The 16,526-nt window shown below is 50.7% G+C and overlaps 1 protein-coding gene across 1 annotated transcript; it reads right to left on the bottom strand.

Annotated features, from left to right (window-relative positions):
• Nucleotides 1-2,760: 2,760 nt before the first annotated feature.
• Zbed4 (zinc finger, BED-type containing 4) lies at nucleotides 2,761-16,191 on the bottom strand. Its single transcript, XM_005379527.2, has 2 exons — nucleotides 16,056-16,191; nucleotides 2,761-7,854 (listed from the first exon to the last, which is right to left on the bottom strand). Exon 2 carries the CDS (start codon nucleotides 7,507-7,509, stop codon nucleotides 4,015-4,017), a length of 3,495 nt encoding a protein of 1,164 aa, XP_005379584.1. The 5' UTR covers nucleotides 7,510-7,854; nucleotides 16,056-16,191; the 3' UTR covers nucleotides 2,761-4,014.
• Between the last annotated feature and the right edge of the window lie 335 nt (nucleotides 16,192-16,526).

The following is a 16,526-nucleotide window of genomic DNA, read 5'->3' as shown; positions in this document are numbered from 1 at the left end:
ATGCCTTCTATGTCTGTTTCCTGCCGAGCTGCTCCGGTGAGTACTTCCCGTCTTGTGTTGAAGTGGCGGCAGGAACCATCTTTGCCTTCTTCCTCATCTTACAGGAGCATCTTTGTCTTTCGCCGTTGACTGTGATGTTTGCTGTAGATGGGCACACCTGTGCATCACACCACTTCGGGAGGCGGGGGCAGCACAGCAAGTTCAGCCCAGCCTGAAGGCTTAGTGAGACCCTATCATTGCCATTTTCGAGAAGTATTTTCATTGGCACAGAAGCCTAGCCTGGGCCCTCCAAGATGCCACCCCATGGTTTCAACCACACTGTTCCTGCTCTAGGTACGTGACTGCCTGCTGCATCTAGGGATGCAGGGAAAAAGGATCTATACGGCTTTGGTAATTCTTGAGGGAGGGTTGGCCTGACACCAGCTCTCTCATGGTCACAAATAAAGGAAAGGGAATTCTAGCTTTTCCCTTCTGCCTTCCAGACACCGTCTTTGGCTCCCCGCGCTTTGCCGGCATGCTGGTTCATCTCGTCCTGTTTGGGGTTCAGTCCTCCTGGTATCTGTACTCCGGGAGGCCCATCAGGCTGCTCCCCTGTGTGTTGGTCCCTGTGACTTGGTCACACGCCCTACCCCTGCCTGTCCCGGTGCCGAGGCTGGCTCCCAGCTCAGAAATCCTCTTGTCCACTTCCACTCTGCCATTCAATCCACCTGCGGAACTCATTTGCCACGGTGGTTTTTAGTTTAAAGGTGTTCATTTATCACTTCTTACTCCTGGGCAGCATTCGCTCCCTTTTCATAAATACTGATGGTCCCCGATTTACCATGGTCCAACTACGGTATTTCAAGTTTATGAAGGGGCAAAAGTAAATTTTAAATCTTGTCTTTCAGAATGGGAGATTGCATCAGGGACAATCCAAAACTGAGTATTTCCAGCCCTTTATTTATTGAGGCAGGGTGTCCCTAAGTTGCCCAACTGGGAATTGAAGTTGTGACTTTCCTGCATCAGCCTCCTTCAATTATAGGTGTATCATGGTACCTACTAGCTTAGAATTGTAATTCTCACCCTCTCCGGTGACAGGCAGTGCAGGAGCCAGGGGAGCCACACTGGTCCATGGTAGGAAGTACATTTCCAACTTTCAGTCTCTTGATCTCTGACGGGCATGCGGGGCTCGTGTCTGGGCCTGTGCGAGGGTCACCTCTCAGCATGAGGTCCTGTGTGCCTGATGATGCAAGTTCTGACTGAGGGTCACACTGTACATGAGGTCTCAGCAGCTGTGATCACTGCGCTGAGCAGGTCTCGGGACAGCATTCTCTCCAAGGTGGACGGGCAGTCCCCCGGTGCAGCAGAGGCTGAGATGACCCCGCTCGCAGCACCTCACCTGGAAGTCAGCCATCTTGGCAGCTGCCTGAGCACTGGCACTAGTGGCCTGTCTCCTGGCTTGTGCCCTGGGCATGAGGAGCCCAGGAGGAAGCAGCCCTGCCGCTAGGCCCACTGCTGGCTCCTGGAGTCCTGGACGTGGCGGCTTCACAGTTCACTAGGGTCTCCATGCGCAGCCCTGTGCAGCTCGGGCTGCCACCTGCTCAGGCTCACAGCCAGGCCCAGCAAGTGTCTCAACAGGAAAGGAAGTCCCAAGCACAGGGCCCTACTCCAGATGCCGTTTTTGCGAACCTGGCAGTCGTGACTGCTCTCCAGTGTCTCTACCAAGCTCTTTTCAAAAAGTCGCTGCGGGCCAGCGCTGCACCCGCCCAGCACGTTTGAGTCCCAGACTCAAACCCAGAAGAAAAGAAGAAAAGGGACAAAAACAGAAAGAAAAGGAAAAAAGGCTATACAGCTTTGATAATTCTTGAGGGAGGGTTGGCCTGACACCAGCTACTCTCTCATGGTTACAAATGAAGGAAAGGGAATTCTAGCTTCAGGTAAGATTGTTTTATTACACAACTGGTAGTTTCATTCACAGAGCAGGATGCTTTTGAGGCATACACCAGGGCTTTTTATTACCCGAGAGACCCAAAAAGTCCAAGACCCTGCCCAAAATAGCACCGAGAGGCAGAGATACCATGTGCAGAGTTGGGTGGGACCAGCTGACCTGGTCCCCGTAGGCGCACCTGTCCCTTGGGCTGCTGTCCCGGAGGGCGCCAGGTTCAACAGGTGTCACAACTCTGGGTGTAGTGTACAGGTGGGGCGCCCCCAGTGCCACCTGAGTGGGGCCACAACCCCTTTTCAGACACGGCAGCAGTACAGGACCCCTCCGCAGAGAACCGCAGCACGTGGCCGTGTGTGCAGGGACACGGAGCTTCCCTGGCTCCACTACGCCAGCCTGTCACGGCTGGGTGGCGGGGGCAGGGGCTTCCACTCCTATTGTGACTGTGGCCCAGGGGTAGGGGACGGGTGCCATCGTGCCAGTGATGTGGGCTGCCCTGCTTTAGAGGACAACTCACGAAGCTCAGCACCCCAAAATTCTAAGGGTGTGAAAACTCAGAGTAACCCTCCCAAACACAGGCTGGTGAGCTGGCTGTGGATGCCGTGCCCTCTCCTTCCCAGCTGTGGCCCTGGCCAGCACGCTGCGCCCACTCCCCGCCAACACCAGGCCCAGAGCCTTTGCCATCCTCACCATCACCACGTCAGAGATAGGGGTTCAGCTCCGATTCTGCTTCCCGGTGCCTGGCTGGGGCTGCACCATGTGGTTTCTATGTGTTGGTTCCCAAAGAGGATGCCTGTTTTATTTCCCCCGCAAAATAAAGAGCCAGTATCCACGAGCACTAGAAAATTGCAAATAAAAAATTTAATTTCAGAAACTGGGTTCACCATTTATAAATACACTAAAGCATAGTCCACGCAAATTTAGATTAAGTATAGGTACAATATTTTAACAAAATGACAACCTTTCTAAAAGATCAATATTAAATTGATTGAAATGAGAAAATGCATCCTTTTTCAGATGTTAACACAAAAACTTTGAGGACATATTGATTTGTAAAAGAATACGACAACTGATATTTCATTCTGATGTCACTGGGATTCTAGACACCCAAGTGATGGCTGGATCTTCCTTATCATAAGCAATCTAAATGCCTAAGGCTATTTTCACAACTGCAGTACGACCAGCACCTTCCCTGTTTTAAGAAGCCATATCCTCTAAAAGGGATCTCAGCCGTAACTGCTCAAACTGGGGGTCAGTGCACACAGGAAAGGGATGGCTTCAGAGTGTGGCGCTGAACAAGCCATGTGGGGATGGGATCAGCGGGTTGTCTGCTGTGAGTGTCTCGATTAATGCACTGGCTAAATCATAAGCACAAATTTACAAACTTGGATCCAATTTCGAGGAGCTCATGATACAGAGTTGGGGTACCTCTGAGTTAACTGACTACGTGAAAAACCTGAATACAAAACCCGGAATGGAACCGAACGTTCTGGTGATCAGATGACTGACACTCTGTGACACCTCGCTTCAGTTTCATTTCGGACGCCGTGTCCCTGTCAGAGTGGAGTCAGCTTCCAGAATATTCTCTCTGCTCGACACTTACAGCTACAGCTGAGAACTGCTTGGTCAGGATGGCTTGGACTCCCCCTCCTGTTCACACCTTTCCTTGGACAGCCACGAAAGCTGTTCTGTTGCATTAAAGCAATGTTTAACTAAAATACAGTACCTGATTTGTGGTTTTTACACAATTGAATAAAAAACCTGCAAAATAAAACTGTTTATGTCTTCTTTCCATTCTAGTAAAACAAATCACTAACCCCTAACTTTTAAAAAACTTTACAGTTATGAATTAAAACCTGATCATCCTATTTCATCGCTGAAGAGAGGCTGTTGCCAGTGGACTTCTGAAAACGCTCGGCGACACCTGGCTGCAGGAGGAGTAAGGCACACGTGGACGAGATGTGAGAGCTGGTGGGGGGCCCCCGAGGCCCGGCCCGGCGTCCCACATGGCCCCGCCGGGTGGGTCACAGCCCTGGTACAACAGCGCGCTACGAGGAGCACCTTTAGTCTGCAGCTCCGGCTCTGTGGTGGGTTCAATACTGAAAGTATATCAAGGGCAGGTTCACTTTTAAAAAGATGAGTTTTTCAAAATGCTCCATCATGAGCCTGGGCTGGCCAAAGCTGCCGTTCTCCGTGTGGGTGCTGAACAGCTTCTCGGAGGTCACCGTGCTCGGGGGGCAGCCCAGGAACCGGACAGCCAGCGTGGACAGTGTGGGCCAGGCCGAGCGCTTCAAGCTCCAGTAGGCGAGTGGGTCGCAGCCGTGCTCTAGCACCTCCTCCTCCAGGTAGGCGAGCACCGTGTCCTGGGGCGGCTTCTCCCTGCCCCCTCTCCTCTTCACCTCCGCCACCAGCGACCACAGGTCCTCCCCGCCTGAGGCTCTCGGCAGGGACCCTGAGTCACAGCCGTGGGAGGCGGCTGCGTCCTCTGAGGTAGAATTCAGTAGTTCTAGCTCCCTGATTAAGTCCTGCCTGTACTGCTCTGCCTCCTCCTCCGTGAACAGGGAGGCCTTGTAGCGAGGGTCCAGCAGTGTGGCGAACACGTACCTGGGGTCGTGGAGGGTGGCGGCCAGGCGGCTGGCCATGGCTTCCTTCAGTGACTTCAGCATGGTGTCGATGCCCATGGTCTCCCCGAACAGCATCTCCACCTTCCTGCTGAGGATGTGGATCATGGGGATGACCTGGCTCAGCGTGGACACGGGGGTGTTCATCTCCCGGCTGGCGGCGTCAAAGGGCCTCAGTGCGTGGCACACAGACTGCATAACCTCCCACTGGTCGCAGCTGATGAGCTCCCGGAAGTTGCACTCGATCGACATCTCATTGATGGCCCTCTTCTGCTCCAGCAGCCGCTCGAGCATGTGCAAGGACGTGTTCCACCGGGACGGCACGTCCTGGATGAGCGCGTGCGGCGGCAGCTCGTACTCCCGCTGCAGCTCCGCCAGCTTCTCCCGCGCCCGGGGAGACCGCTGCACGCGCTCGCACAGCTTCCGCGCCAGGCTCAGCAGGTTCTGCACCATCCTCTGGCTCTTGATGGCCTCGTTCACAATCAGGTTCACTGTGTGGCTGAAGCACTGCACGCTCGAGTGCTCCGCCTCGCTCAGCGTCTTGCCGATGCTCGGGTTGTCCGTGACTGTGATGCCAACCTGGAGGCCGAGGGAGGTCACCCAGGCCTCCCACCAGCACTCCAGCTGCTTCTGGATGCCGTTGCCGCTGTAGTCGCAGTCCACCTGCGACACGTCCAAGAGGGCGGAGCAGTGGTGGTCCTCGCAGTGCGGGCGTACGGAGGACGCGAAGGTGACCCAGTGCGCAGTGAGGGTCAGGTACTCGCGGGTCTGGTTGCTCATCCAGATGCCGGAGGTGAAGTGGACCACCCCACTCTCCGCTTCCTTCAGCTGTGACATGATGATCTGCTTCACATTGTCATACATACCTGGGATAGCTGTCCTGGAGAAGTAGGAGGGGGAGGGGAGGGAGTACTGAGGTTTCAAGTATTCGAGCAGCCTGTTGAAGCCAACATTGTCTACGAAAGAGTATGGCTGGAGGTCAAGTGCAATCATTTCAGCTATGAGACTTGTGATTTTTTTGGCAACTGGGTGAGAGTCGTAAAGCTTCTCACTGGGGTCATCGAAGGAGGGAGCTCCTGACAGCTCAGAGTGCAGCGGCCCGCGCTCAGCTGCCAAGCAGGGCAGTGCGGGCTCTGGGGTGTCGGTCTTGAGCACGTGGCCGTGGAACCGCTGCAGGTGTCGCAAGAGGCAGCTGGTGCCCAGGTTGGTGGGCTTCTTGCCCCGGCTGATGGTGCGGCCGCAGTGCAGGCACACCACTTTGGTGGAGTCTGCGGAGCAGATGGAGAAGTGGTTCCACAGCTTCGAGGTCTTCTTGCTGTGGACAGGGAGCAGGACCTGGTGGTTCTTCCTGACCGTGGCTGGCAGGACACTCAGCGTGGAGGAGGGGTTCTCGGCAGAAGCCAGAGTGGCGTATGGAGAGTTGGCCAGACTGGCGCCCAGGAGGTCCTTCTGCACGCCGACCACCTCAGGGTGGCGCCGGTACAGATGCCGCATCAGACAGCTGGTGCCCACGTCCCCCTTCCGGCCCCGGCTGATGGCACAGCTGCAGTAGCGGCACACGGCCTTGAGGTTGTCTGTGGGGGCCAGCGAGAAGTGGTGCCAGACTTCTGACTTCAGTCTCCTCATGGCCTTTTTATTCTGCTGGAAGATGGCCCCTGACTCAGACCTCCTGGGACTCAGCCCGCCAGTGTGCGGCTTCTCAGGGGAGGACACAGCTGAGGCCTCGGCGACTTCGTCAGAGGACGACGGCACGGACGAGTCTTCCTGGAGTGTGTCCCCAGGATGGGCGTGCAGCGGCAGGTCCTCGGCCAGCTGGTCTGGGGATGAGGTGGCAGATGGGCACTCACCCGTGGGCTTTCCTGGGGAGGACGGCACGGAGCTGGGGTCGCCCTCAGGGGGCAGCAAGGTAGGCAGCAGTGTGGGGGGCGTGGGGTACAGGGGCGGGATGCCTGGGCCACCCCCATTCTCCTGCAGCACCACGGCTCGGTGCGCCCGCCACATGTGCCTGATGAGGCAGCTGGTGCCCAGGTCCTTGCCGTTCTTGCCCCTGCTGAACTCGTTCATGCAGTGCACACACACGGCCTTGGAGCTGTCGAGGGGCGACAGGTAGAAGTGCTTCCACACGGCCGACCTGCGCCGGGAGCCGGCTGTGCTCCTGGGAAGTGGGAGGCTCCGCTCGGCCATGCTGTCTGAGGCGGCCTCGTCGTAGTGCAGTGAAGGCAGGCGTGGGGAGGACCCTGCTAGGGCCTCTTCTCTGCCAAACTTACCCGCACCTGCTTCTGAGGGCACCGCGGGTACAGACTCCTCCTTTATCCGGTCAGGGGATGGGATCTTAGGTGCCATGTCCGGGACAAGACTGACGGGGCACAGCGTGGCGCCCAGGTCGCCTGTGTCTGCGGGCTGCGGGGGGAGCAGGAGGGAGGGGGCGGACAAGGACCCCCCGGCCAGGCTCCCGTTCTCAGGTGCCAGCTTGGTGGGGTGCGCACGCCTCACGTGCCGCATGAGGCAGCTGGTGCTCAGGTCCTTTTCGTTCTTGCCCCTGCTAAACTCCTTCATGCAGTACCTGCAGATGGCTTTAGTGCTGTCTCGGGGGGAGATAAAGAAGTGCTTCCAGGCTGGAGACTTCTTCCTGGAGCTCAGGTGCCGGCTGGAGAGGAGGCTCTGCGTCACCGCCTCCATGGCCACGTTGTACAGGGTGCTGCTGTACTGGGAGAACAGGTACTCGTCCTCGCTCTCCGTGGGCAGGCACTTCCTGGGGGGCCGGCAGGCGCAGCCCGCGGTCCCGACGTCCGCCTGCTCGTCCCCGCTGTCGGTCGGCCTCATGTCCTCCTGCTCACTTTGGAAGTCCATTCTCTCCAAACTGTGGCTAGGGATTTGATCACCATCCTCCTCCTCTATTTTGAAATTTATCTTGTTGGAAACAAAATCCCCGTCCCCTTTGGGACAAATTTCCTGCTTATTCTCCATGACCAACCATCACTACCCTGGCTGCTGCGTCATGTTAAGGTCTCGAGGCCCTCAGACATTGGTCCGGATGTTCACTTGTGCCCGAGTGCAGATTGCCTCCATGTTTCACGTCCACTCCACCTTCTGGGATGCTTCTATGGACATGGCCGATCACAGACGTCACCGAAAACAGTGCACGGCTCCGGGCACCAATCGTCCTAGGGCCCAAAGCACCGCATTCTGGGAGTTCTGCTGTTAGAGGTGTCCCTCGCAGTGTGGACACACGTGCTCAGTCAGACCTGCTTCTGGTCCTAAGGACAGGACCCCGGCCATCTTGTCTGCACACACTTGGTCCTTCTGCATTTCCTATAAGAGACGGCAGCAAAGTGAGCACAGAGCCAAATCACAGACTTTTTTTTTTTTTTTTTTTTTTTTTTAGTTTTTCTCCGGTACCGGGAACCGAACTCACGACCTTGCGCTTGCCAGGCAGGCGCTTTGCCGCTGAGCTAAATCCCCAGCCCCTAAATCACAGACTTTAGATCTACACTGTCTAAACACAAGAGGAAAAGACTGCACAAAGGAAAATGGAAATGGCAAAACGGACTCCCTGACATTATACAGTCCATTCGCATGATAAAAATACCCTATGGCTGCAAATAAACAAAAAGGAGACACGGATTCAAATTCAAACCGCCTGCTGGTACAGGAGCAGGAGGACATGGATAAAGGGCTACCACGATATTAAAGTTATTTTCATCTCGAATTTGCACTGTCACTCTTCAGTTTACCAGAGGTACCTGGAAGCTGAGGTTTATCAGAACTAATTTAAAATCAATTCGTTCAAGCCTGCTACATGGGTAAAATGATCAATTCAGACTAATCTGGGTAGAAATTCAAAGGATAATGCAGATGTGTAGGGCAGGAGGGGAGCAAATCAGTAAAAAAAGTTTTAAAAGTAGCAACAAATGCTGGCAGCAACAAACTCCAGGACGTGCATGCTCATCACAGCAAGTGTGTTTCACACACAGCCTGGGCTGCCAGGAGTGGGACCCAGGCTGGGTCTGTCAACAGCTGGGTTTCACGGGTCGGCCCCTAAGTCTGACCTGCCCACACTGAGTGAGGGACTGAGCCTGTGCTGCTGAATGTAAGGTCCCCGAGATAGCGTGGGAACCATGGCCTCACTTCGCCGCTGGAACAGGCTTCAGCTTCAGTCCCCCAGGCACAGCAGGGGTCTGGTCACCCAAGGAAGGATCCAGTCTCCCCAGGAAGGATCTGGTCTCCCCAGAAAGGGTCCCGTCTTCCCAGTAAGGGTCTTGGTCATCCCAGGAAGGATCTGGTTACCCTGGGAAGGGTCCAGGCTCAGAAACCACCCAGCCCCTCAACAGGATGGGACAGGGTGTTTCGGGCAGGAGGCTTCCCAGGAATAGAGACCATAGCCAACTACAGCCCACATAAGGGGCGGGGGCACAGCTCGGTGTACAGCGCAGGCCTAGCATGTGTGGGATTCTGCGCTGAAACCCTAGCGCCACACTCAGAACACGCAAAATAACAATTAGCTGAAAACTTAAATATCGTTAAACATACACGAAAACAAGCTGCCCCGAGTGACAGTTAGCAAAGCAATAAACAGCACTTTCAGAATGCCAGAGATTAATTTGCTGGAATCACCACACACACACGATGTAAAAATGACCACATACACACACACACCATAAACACACATTTTTTTTGGGGGGGGATATTAGAGATTGAACCCAGGGCATTTACACTAAGCTTTATCCCCAGCCCACTTCTTTACCTTTGAGACTAAGTCTCCCTAATTGCTCAAGTTGGGCTTGAACTTGGGATCCTCCTGCCTCAGGCCCTCAGAGTGCTAGGATCACAGACATGAGCAACCACACATGGTTCATATGTAAAATATTTTTAAAAATAAAACACAGAAGCCAGGCATGGTGGTACATGTCTGTAATCCCATTTACTTGGGAGCCTGAGCCAGGTAGACTGCAAGTTCAAGGCCAAACTGAACAACTTAGTTAGATCCTGTCTCAAAAAATGAAAACGGCTGGGGATACGGCTCAATGGTACAGTGCCGCTGGATTCAACCCCCAACACAACACACACACACACACACACACACACACACACACACAATGAATGGGAAAAGATATGAGGCTATAAAGAATGAAAAGCCATATCTGGGAAAGAATCACATTGTTAGGGCTGGTGATACAGCTCAGTGGCACAAGTGCCTGCCTGGCAAGTGCAAGGTCTGGAGTTTAATTCCTGGTACCAACAACAACAACAAAAAAGAATCACATAGTGTACTGTAAACAAATCTAAACCATGGCGAGATTCCAGTGCACACCCCCTGGGATGGCGAGAATAAAAAGGCAGTGATGAGGACGTGGAGAAACAGGGGCCTCATTGCTGGTACAATGTGCTATGAAATACCACAACCACCCAAAGTCTAAAACTGCGGCTCCACTGCCAACTCCAGTTAGAGACACACCCAGGAGAACTGAGACCAATGTTCACAGCTGTGTTACACCTGGCAGAAAGTACAAACGATCTGACGTCCATCGAGTGGTAAATGGACCACACAGCCACACACAGGCATGTGGTGCAGCCACAGGAAGGAATAAAACGCTACTCCACAGCTGAATCCTGAAGAACCCTGAAAGCATCACACCCAAAGATCAGACACTGTGTGAATGAACCTATAGGAAATGTCCAAAATGGGAAAACCCACCGAGACAGGTGTGGATCACTGTTTAAGACACAGTGAGCTGCACATGGTGGCACACACCTGTAATCCCAGCACTCTGAAAGGCTGAGGCAGGGTGATCACAAGCTCAAGTCTGGCCAACTTACTGAGACCCTGTTTCAAAAGAGAAAAATTTTTAAAAGGGATGGTATGTGTGTAACCTACTGGGTCAAATCCCTAGTACCATCATAAAGAAAAATAAAAATAAAAAAAAAAAAAAGGAAAAGAAAAAAGAACCAAATAGACAATTATAGATGATATATTTTGGTTTTGCTCCAAAATGATCCAACTGCAGGTAGGAGATGGGATGAGCTGTCAATGAAACAAGATCACCCCATGTGGACAATGGCTAAAACACAGCACTGGCTACTGAGGGGTCCCCTGGGTGGAATTTACAGCTTTCCTTATAATGAAAATGATTTTAAAACCACAGATAGTGTAATAAAGATAAATGCAAAACTCCTTCTAAGTGGAAAAGAATTGAGTGCAAAGTGCGTGACCCTGGCGGGCACAGCGGAGAAAACCAGGATGGCCAGAGCAGTCTGTGGAGACTTTGCACAGAAAGACACAACGGGGGGTGGGGTGGGGGGCAGGGAGGAGCCAGGACAGGTCACCCAAGTGGGAATGCCCTCCACAGCACCCAGGCACAACTGGACCTACTCGGAGTTCTCTTGTAGCACAAGATGCACCCCCACCCCAAGCCAGTGTACTTGTTTGCTAGTTGCCTAGGTAATAGTTGCAGTTATACCTCCTGTTAGTTTTGTTTCTTAGAAAGGGCTGGTCACTGTGGTGCATAGCTGGTCACAGCCATGCATATTGAATAAACCCATCCCCAACTGCCAAGCCATTCTGCCTCTGTACTTCCCGCTGGCTTATCCCATATAAGCCCTAGACCACCAGAGATCAGGGCCTGATATTCTGGGAATGATCCCGATTGGTGCCCGTCGACGTAAATAAATCTGCCTCCCCATCCTGGGTGTCATTTGGGTGTTTCTGCTCATGCTGCACTTTCACTCCCATGGTTCTGCTGGTTTATCAGGTGCCAGGGGACAGGTTACTCAGGGCAATCGTAGTGGTCAGCACTCGAGGGAGGCTGGATTCCTACATCAATCAACACAACTCACCCCTATGGAAAGGATGAACAGAAGCCCAAGGTCATTTCAATAGTGGCAGAAAAGCACCTGACTGATTTGACAGCTTCCATGATAAAAGCCTTTGGCAAGTGAAATCAGAAGAAACCCTCAGCACTTTGTGAAAGGGCACACACAGGCAGCACAGCCACAGGGCTCCTGCCTAATGGAGACTAGGAAGACAGTGAAGAATTGTCTGGCTACAGGCAGGCCGTGTCCTGGAGAGAAGGCACTGACTCCCACACTGCAACCTGCACTTACACTTGAGAAACTGCTGAGAAAAACCCACAGGCCAGTTATCACCAGCTCTCCTGCCCAAAGCATGGCACTGGCCCAGAGGGCGAGGACCTGGCACTGGCTACAGGCTGCTCTGGACTCTCCCTCACAAGGTGAGCCCATGCCTCATGGGGTGCAAGCAGATTGCCGCTCACCTGCCCTCTCAAACTAGCTAACAGCACTTATGATAGCATAAAAACCTCTCATGCTATAAGCACAGTTCAAAAGGTTGACATCAAACGTGAATTACAAGACATGCAGAGAGGCATGAAAAGAAAACCTGTAACCAGGGTACAAACAGCTTACAGACAGATCCAGATTCGGCTCTGGGGAGGAACTTAGAAGATGACATTAAAACCAGAAAAAAAAAAGTAAGTTAGTTATGCTACTAGTTTCTCTTAGTTCGTTGAAAAGAACGTCTGTGCTAATATCATTAGAAGAACTTTTATGCCCATATTTTATACTCCGAATAAGTGCTTTGAAGATAATAAAACGGAATGTATTAACTATTGTTGTTCTATTTGTTTTGAAGTTTTATTTTTTTCTATTGACAAAAGGCTTTTTTTTGGTATGAGGTACTGAGCCAAGGCCTTCACACTGAGCTACCCTCCTCAGTCTGTTTTATTTTTACTTACAGACTGACCCCCAGCAGATGCCTGAAACCACAGAATAAGGAACCTTACACAGATTTTTTCCTATGTATCCACACCCCTGACGAAGTTTGATGTACAAGTTAGGCACAGAAAAATGGGACAGCTGGAGCAGGATGGTGTGATGACAGTTATATGAATGAGGTCTCTCTTGAGATAGTCAAGACAAATGTTTACGACTGTACTGTGGCCAGTACGGGGGACTGGAACTGCCGGATTAGGGAGTGCATGCTGTCCACTGCTGACTTTCCAAGAGAAACAGCATAAACCAGGAGACAAAGGTGTAAGATCACCAAAGTCCTAAAACACCAAACTAGAATCCAGTAACCAACAAAAATACTTCCACTGGGTTATGAAATAGAACGCTGTCACACAAATCAAACACAGGGGTCAGCAGGTGGCCTGCACAAAGGTGGTGGCAAAGCATGCTTTTGTCTCTTATCAAAGGATAAGGGACAAAAGTAAGAAGCAGAAAACCACCTTTACAGATAATGAATACGCACGGCAGAAAAACAAAATGAAAACTGCAATTTTTCATTTTAAAAGAAACTAAAGATGTTAAAATGATATGAAGAACAAGATAAATCTAGACAGGAAAAAATCTGAAATAAGGTTATAAGTTCCAGGAAAATATTAGAAATAAAAGTAAAATAGGATTTCAAGAACTCAGACTAAACTAGAAAAAGCAAAGAAACTCTATAGATGATGGCTTAAGATAAATAGAAAACAAATTTTTTTGCCTATCATCTCACTCATAAAATTTTTTAATAAATAAGAAATGACTAAAAATGACTCAAGAAACTGATGAACTTAAGATGGATAAAGAAGATCCAACTTATGGACAATTGGAGTAGTTATCTGTCAGTAGAGCGAGAAGACAAAGGGGCAGGGGCAGAATGCCAAAACCTTTCCTAAGATGAAAGCTGTGAAACTGCATTTTGAAAGGGCACGCAGGAATCCATCCTGAACAAATAACACTGATGTGTATTCCAGCAAATTTGCTAGACCTAAAGAAAAATAAATCCTTTGGGCTCTCAGGAAAAAAAACAAAGTTACTTATAAGAGAAAGAAAGGCATCATGTTTCAATGGCAGTGCTTTATGCATGAAGGCAATGGAATGGCATATTTAAGATATTCAAGGAAGACAATGGAAACCAAGAGTTTTATACCTAGCCAAACTGACTTTCAAGTTGGAGGATGCAGAAAATTTGCCATCAGAATGCAAGAATTCAGGACCTACTTTTCTGAATCCTTGCTATGAAACACTGGAGAAGATTCTCAGCCACAAAGACAAGAGAAATGACATCAGGACTGGACTGGAGCAATCTTGTATGCAGTTACTTGTGGAACTTGGGCAGAATGAGGGAGAGAATACAACAGGCAATAGCTGTGTACTAACAGGACAGACAGTGGGTGGCTGGGAAGAAGGCTGGGAAATTTACAAAGAAAGCATTTAACAGTTTTTAGCAGTGATATAGAGGCAGTGGTATAGTCATTGTTCTGAGATCATGACATGTGCAGTGAGAGATCAAGCACAGGAGTAATTATGACAGTCTACTTCTCTTATCTCCTGTATCCCTGAGGACCAGGAGATGGACACAAGGTCAAATAAGGTCAAGAGAGCCCCCTGCAGTCATTCAGCAGATTACATGCACTTGCTTTGCTCATTGCAAAGACCCGTGAACAACCACCACTCCCTGCAACAACCTTTCTACTGTCAGGCTACGGTTCTGCAACCATGCTTTCAAGCCACTAATGAAGCCAGGGGAAAGAAGTGGCTTATTCCTGGGGCAAGAAGATACAAGATGAGTTTAGAATGTTCTGGTACACTGGACAGCAAGGCCCTCTGAGAGAGCACTAGGACTATGGCAGCTTGGCATCACAGCGAGACTGTTTCAGAGCTCAAGGGACAGACTTAGCAGATAATTAGAGCTCTTTAGAAAACATGGTCCTGCAATCTGCAGCTCATACCACCCCAAATCAACTTCAGCTGGGTGGCTAAGCTAAACTGGAAATAGTAAAGGATATAATACAGGAAAAAACCTTATAGACTTGATGTAGGGAAAAGCAGAATTAACCACTGTCAGGAAACAGGTAATTAGGCCATGTTAAAATTAAAAGAAATTATTTTCTTCAAGAAAACATTAAGAGAATAAAATGCAAAACCTCAGAGTAAGCAAAGATTTACGAAAAAGGGGAAGAGTTGAACAGGCATGTTTAAAAAAGCAATCCAGATACAATAAAGTTAAGGACACTGGGTGTGCTGGTACAGGCCTATAGTCCCAGCACTCAGGAGGCTATCAAGAGGATTCCAGTTTTTTGGGTTTCTGTTTTTGTCTTTTTGAGACAGGGTCTCACTATGAAATTCAGGCTGGCCTTGAGCTTACTTTGTTGCCCAGGCTGGTCTCAAACTCGCAACGATCCTCCTGCCTCAGCCTTCCAATTGCTGGGATTACAGGCATGCACCACCACACCCAGCTCGATTCCAGTTATTTTGAGGCCAGCCTGAACAACATAGTAAGACCCTGTCTCAAAACAAACAAATAAACAAACAAATAGTGCAAGAGGGAGCTTGGAGCGAGGGTACTTGCTCAGCATGCCCAAGGCCCTGGTTAGCACTGAAAAAGAAAAGAAAAAGCCCACAAAATCAAGGGGATACAGATTAAAGTTACCACAGCATCGCTTACCAACACACACCCTTGTACACAGCGTACCCCGAAACACACATATATACACACTGACCAAACCACATGCCTACTACATGGCACCCTGCCCATAGCACCCTCACCAACACTGAGGCAGCATACAGGGCACATGACACGGCTCTGGCAGCGCCTGCTCTGGGGGCTGCGAGAAAAGCCTGTAACAGATCTGCTAGCTGGTTCTGGAGAAAGGAGGCTCAGTGCCACAGAGCTGCCAGAACTCTGCATTCGGGGAGGGTGCACTGCCTTCCCCGTCACTGTGCCCTCATGTGGTGGGAGGGACAGTGGCTCTCTGATTCCCTTTTTAAAAAGGGCACAGGCCCTGTGGGGAGGGCTCTGCCACTACCACCCAATCACCTCCTAACACCACTACCCTGGGGTTAGGTCTCAACACGCGAATGTGAGGAAATCAACATTCAGCCTGCAAGTATATGCCCAAGAGAAATGCCCTTGCCCAGGCAGCAAAGACAAACACAGCAGTACTGACAATGGCCCAGATGGCTATGCCCACATACACACTGGGACAGACTCATGCAACGGAATGTTTTGGGTGTTTTTGGTACTGGGAATCAAACTCAGGACATTGTGCTTGCTAGGCAGGCACTTGTGCCACTGAGCTATACCCCCAGCCCAGCAAGGGAATGTTAAACAGCAATGAAAACAAAGAAATACCATTGGGCTGGGGATACAGCTCAGCGGCATAAGCGCCTGCCTGGCAAGCACAAGGTCCTGAGTTCGATTCCCGGTACCAAAAAAAAAAAAAAATAAAATAAAATAAAAAAGAAATACCATCACAGTCAACAACTATGAGCCTGAACAAAAAATGCTAGACACGAAGGAACACAACCCTGTGTGACTCTGCTTTCATACACAACCGTGGTATAAGTCACAAGAGACGGGGGGGAAGGGAAGGCAGCAGCATGGAGGTGATTTTCCAGCTCTGGACCTGGTGACCCACCCCAACAGGTAACAAGTCACTGAGGGGTCCACTCTGCACGCATGTCACGTGCCACACTAAGGCAGCAGTCTGAACACTGGGACTCACCGACGTGCCCACCGAGAGCTGCTGTGTGCCCTTCTGTGCTGCTCCCCGTCTTGCTGAGGTGCTGGTGTCACTGGGCAGCCTGGGATGTGAGTGTGCGCCACACCCAAGTGTCAACAAGCCCTGGGAAGGGTGTGGCACCACAAGGATTAAGAAAGACTCTCCTTCTGCGTGTGTCTCTCTACTGCTTGGCTATTTTTGCACATTTTATTATACAACCATACACAGCAATAATACTGCATTCTACTTTATGAAAATACTATCATTTGTTCTAGCAGCATGTTATTTTACCTCTAGAGAAAAATGATATTTTCCTACTTCAGCACCAAATTCAAAAAGAAAAAAAAGCACATGAGCTTAGGTTTTTATACCACAAACAGCTTAAACTCCTGTGGCATTCTGGTGATCTTATATGTGAAAAGCAATCTAAGTTTCTCACCTACCCCAAACTTTGGAGATAATACCTTGGCCTTG

This window comes from Chinchilla lanigera, unplaced genomic scaffold, assembly GCF_000276665.1.
Source record: "Chinchilla lanigera isolate Chin_1 unplaced genomic scaffold, ChiLan1.0 scaffold00012, whole genome shotgun sequence".
NCBI lineage: Eukaryota > Metazoa > Chordata > Mammalia > Rodentia > Chinchillidae > Chinchilla > Chinchilla lanigera.
This window is presented reverse-complemented; position numbering and strand designations above follow the sequence as displayed.

What these genes read in the sequence shown, in the direction of transcription:
- Zbed4 (XM_005379527.2), bottom strand. Translation starts at nt 7,509, where the DNA reads ATGGAGAATAAGCAGGAAATTTGTCCCAAAGGGGACGGGGATTTTGTT.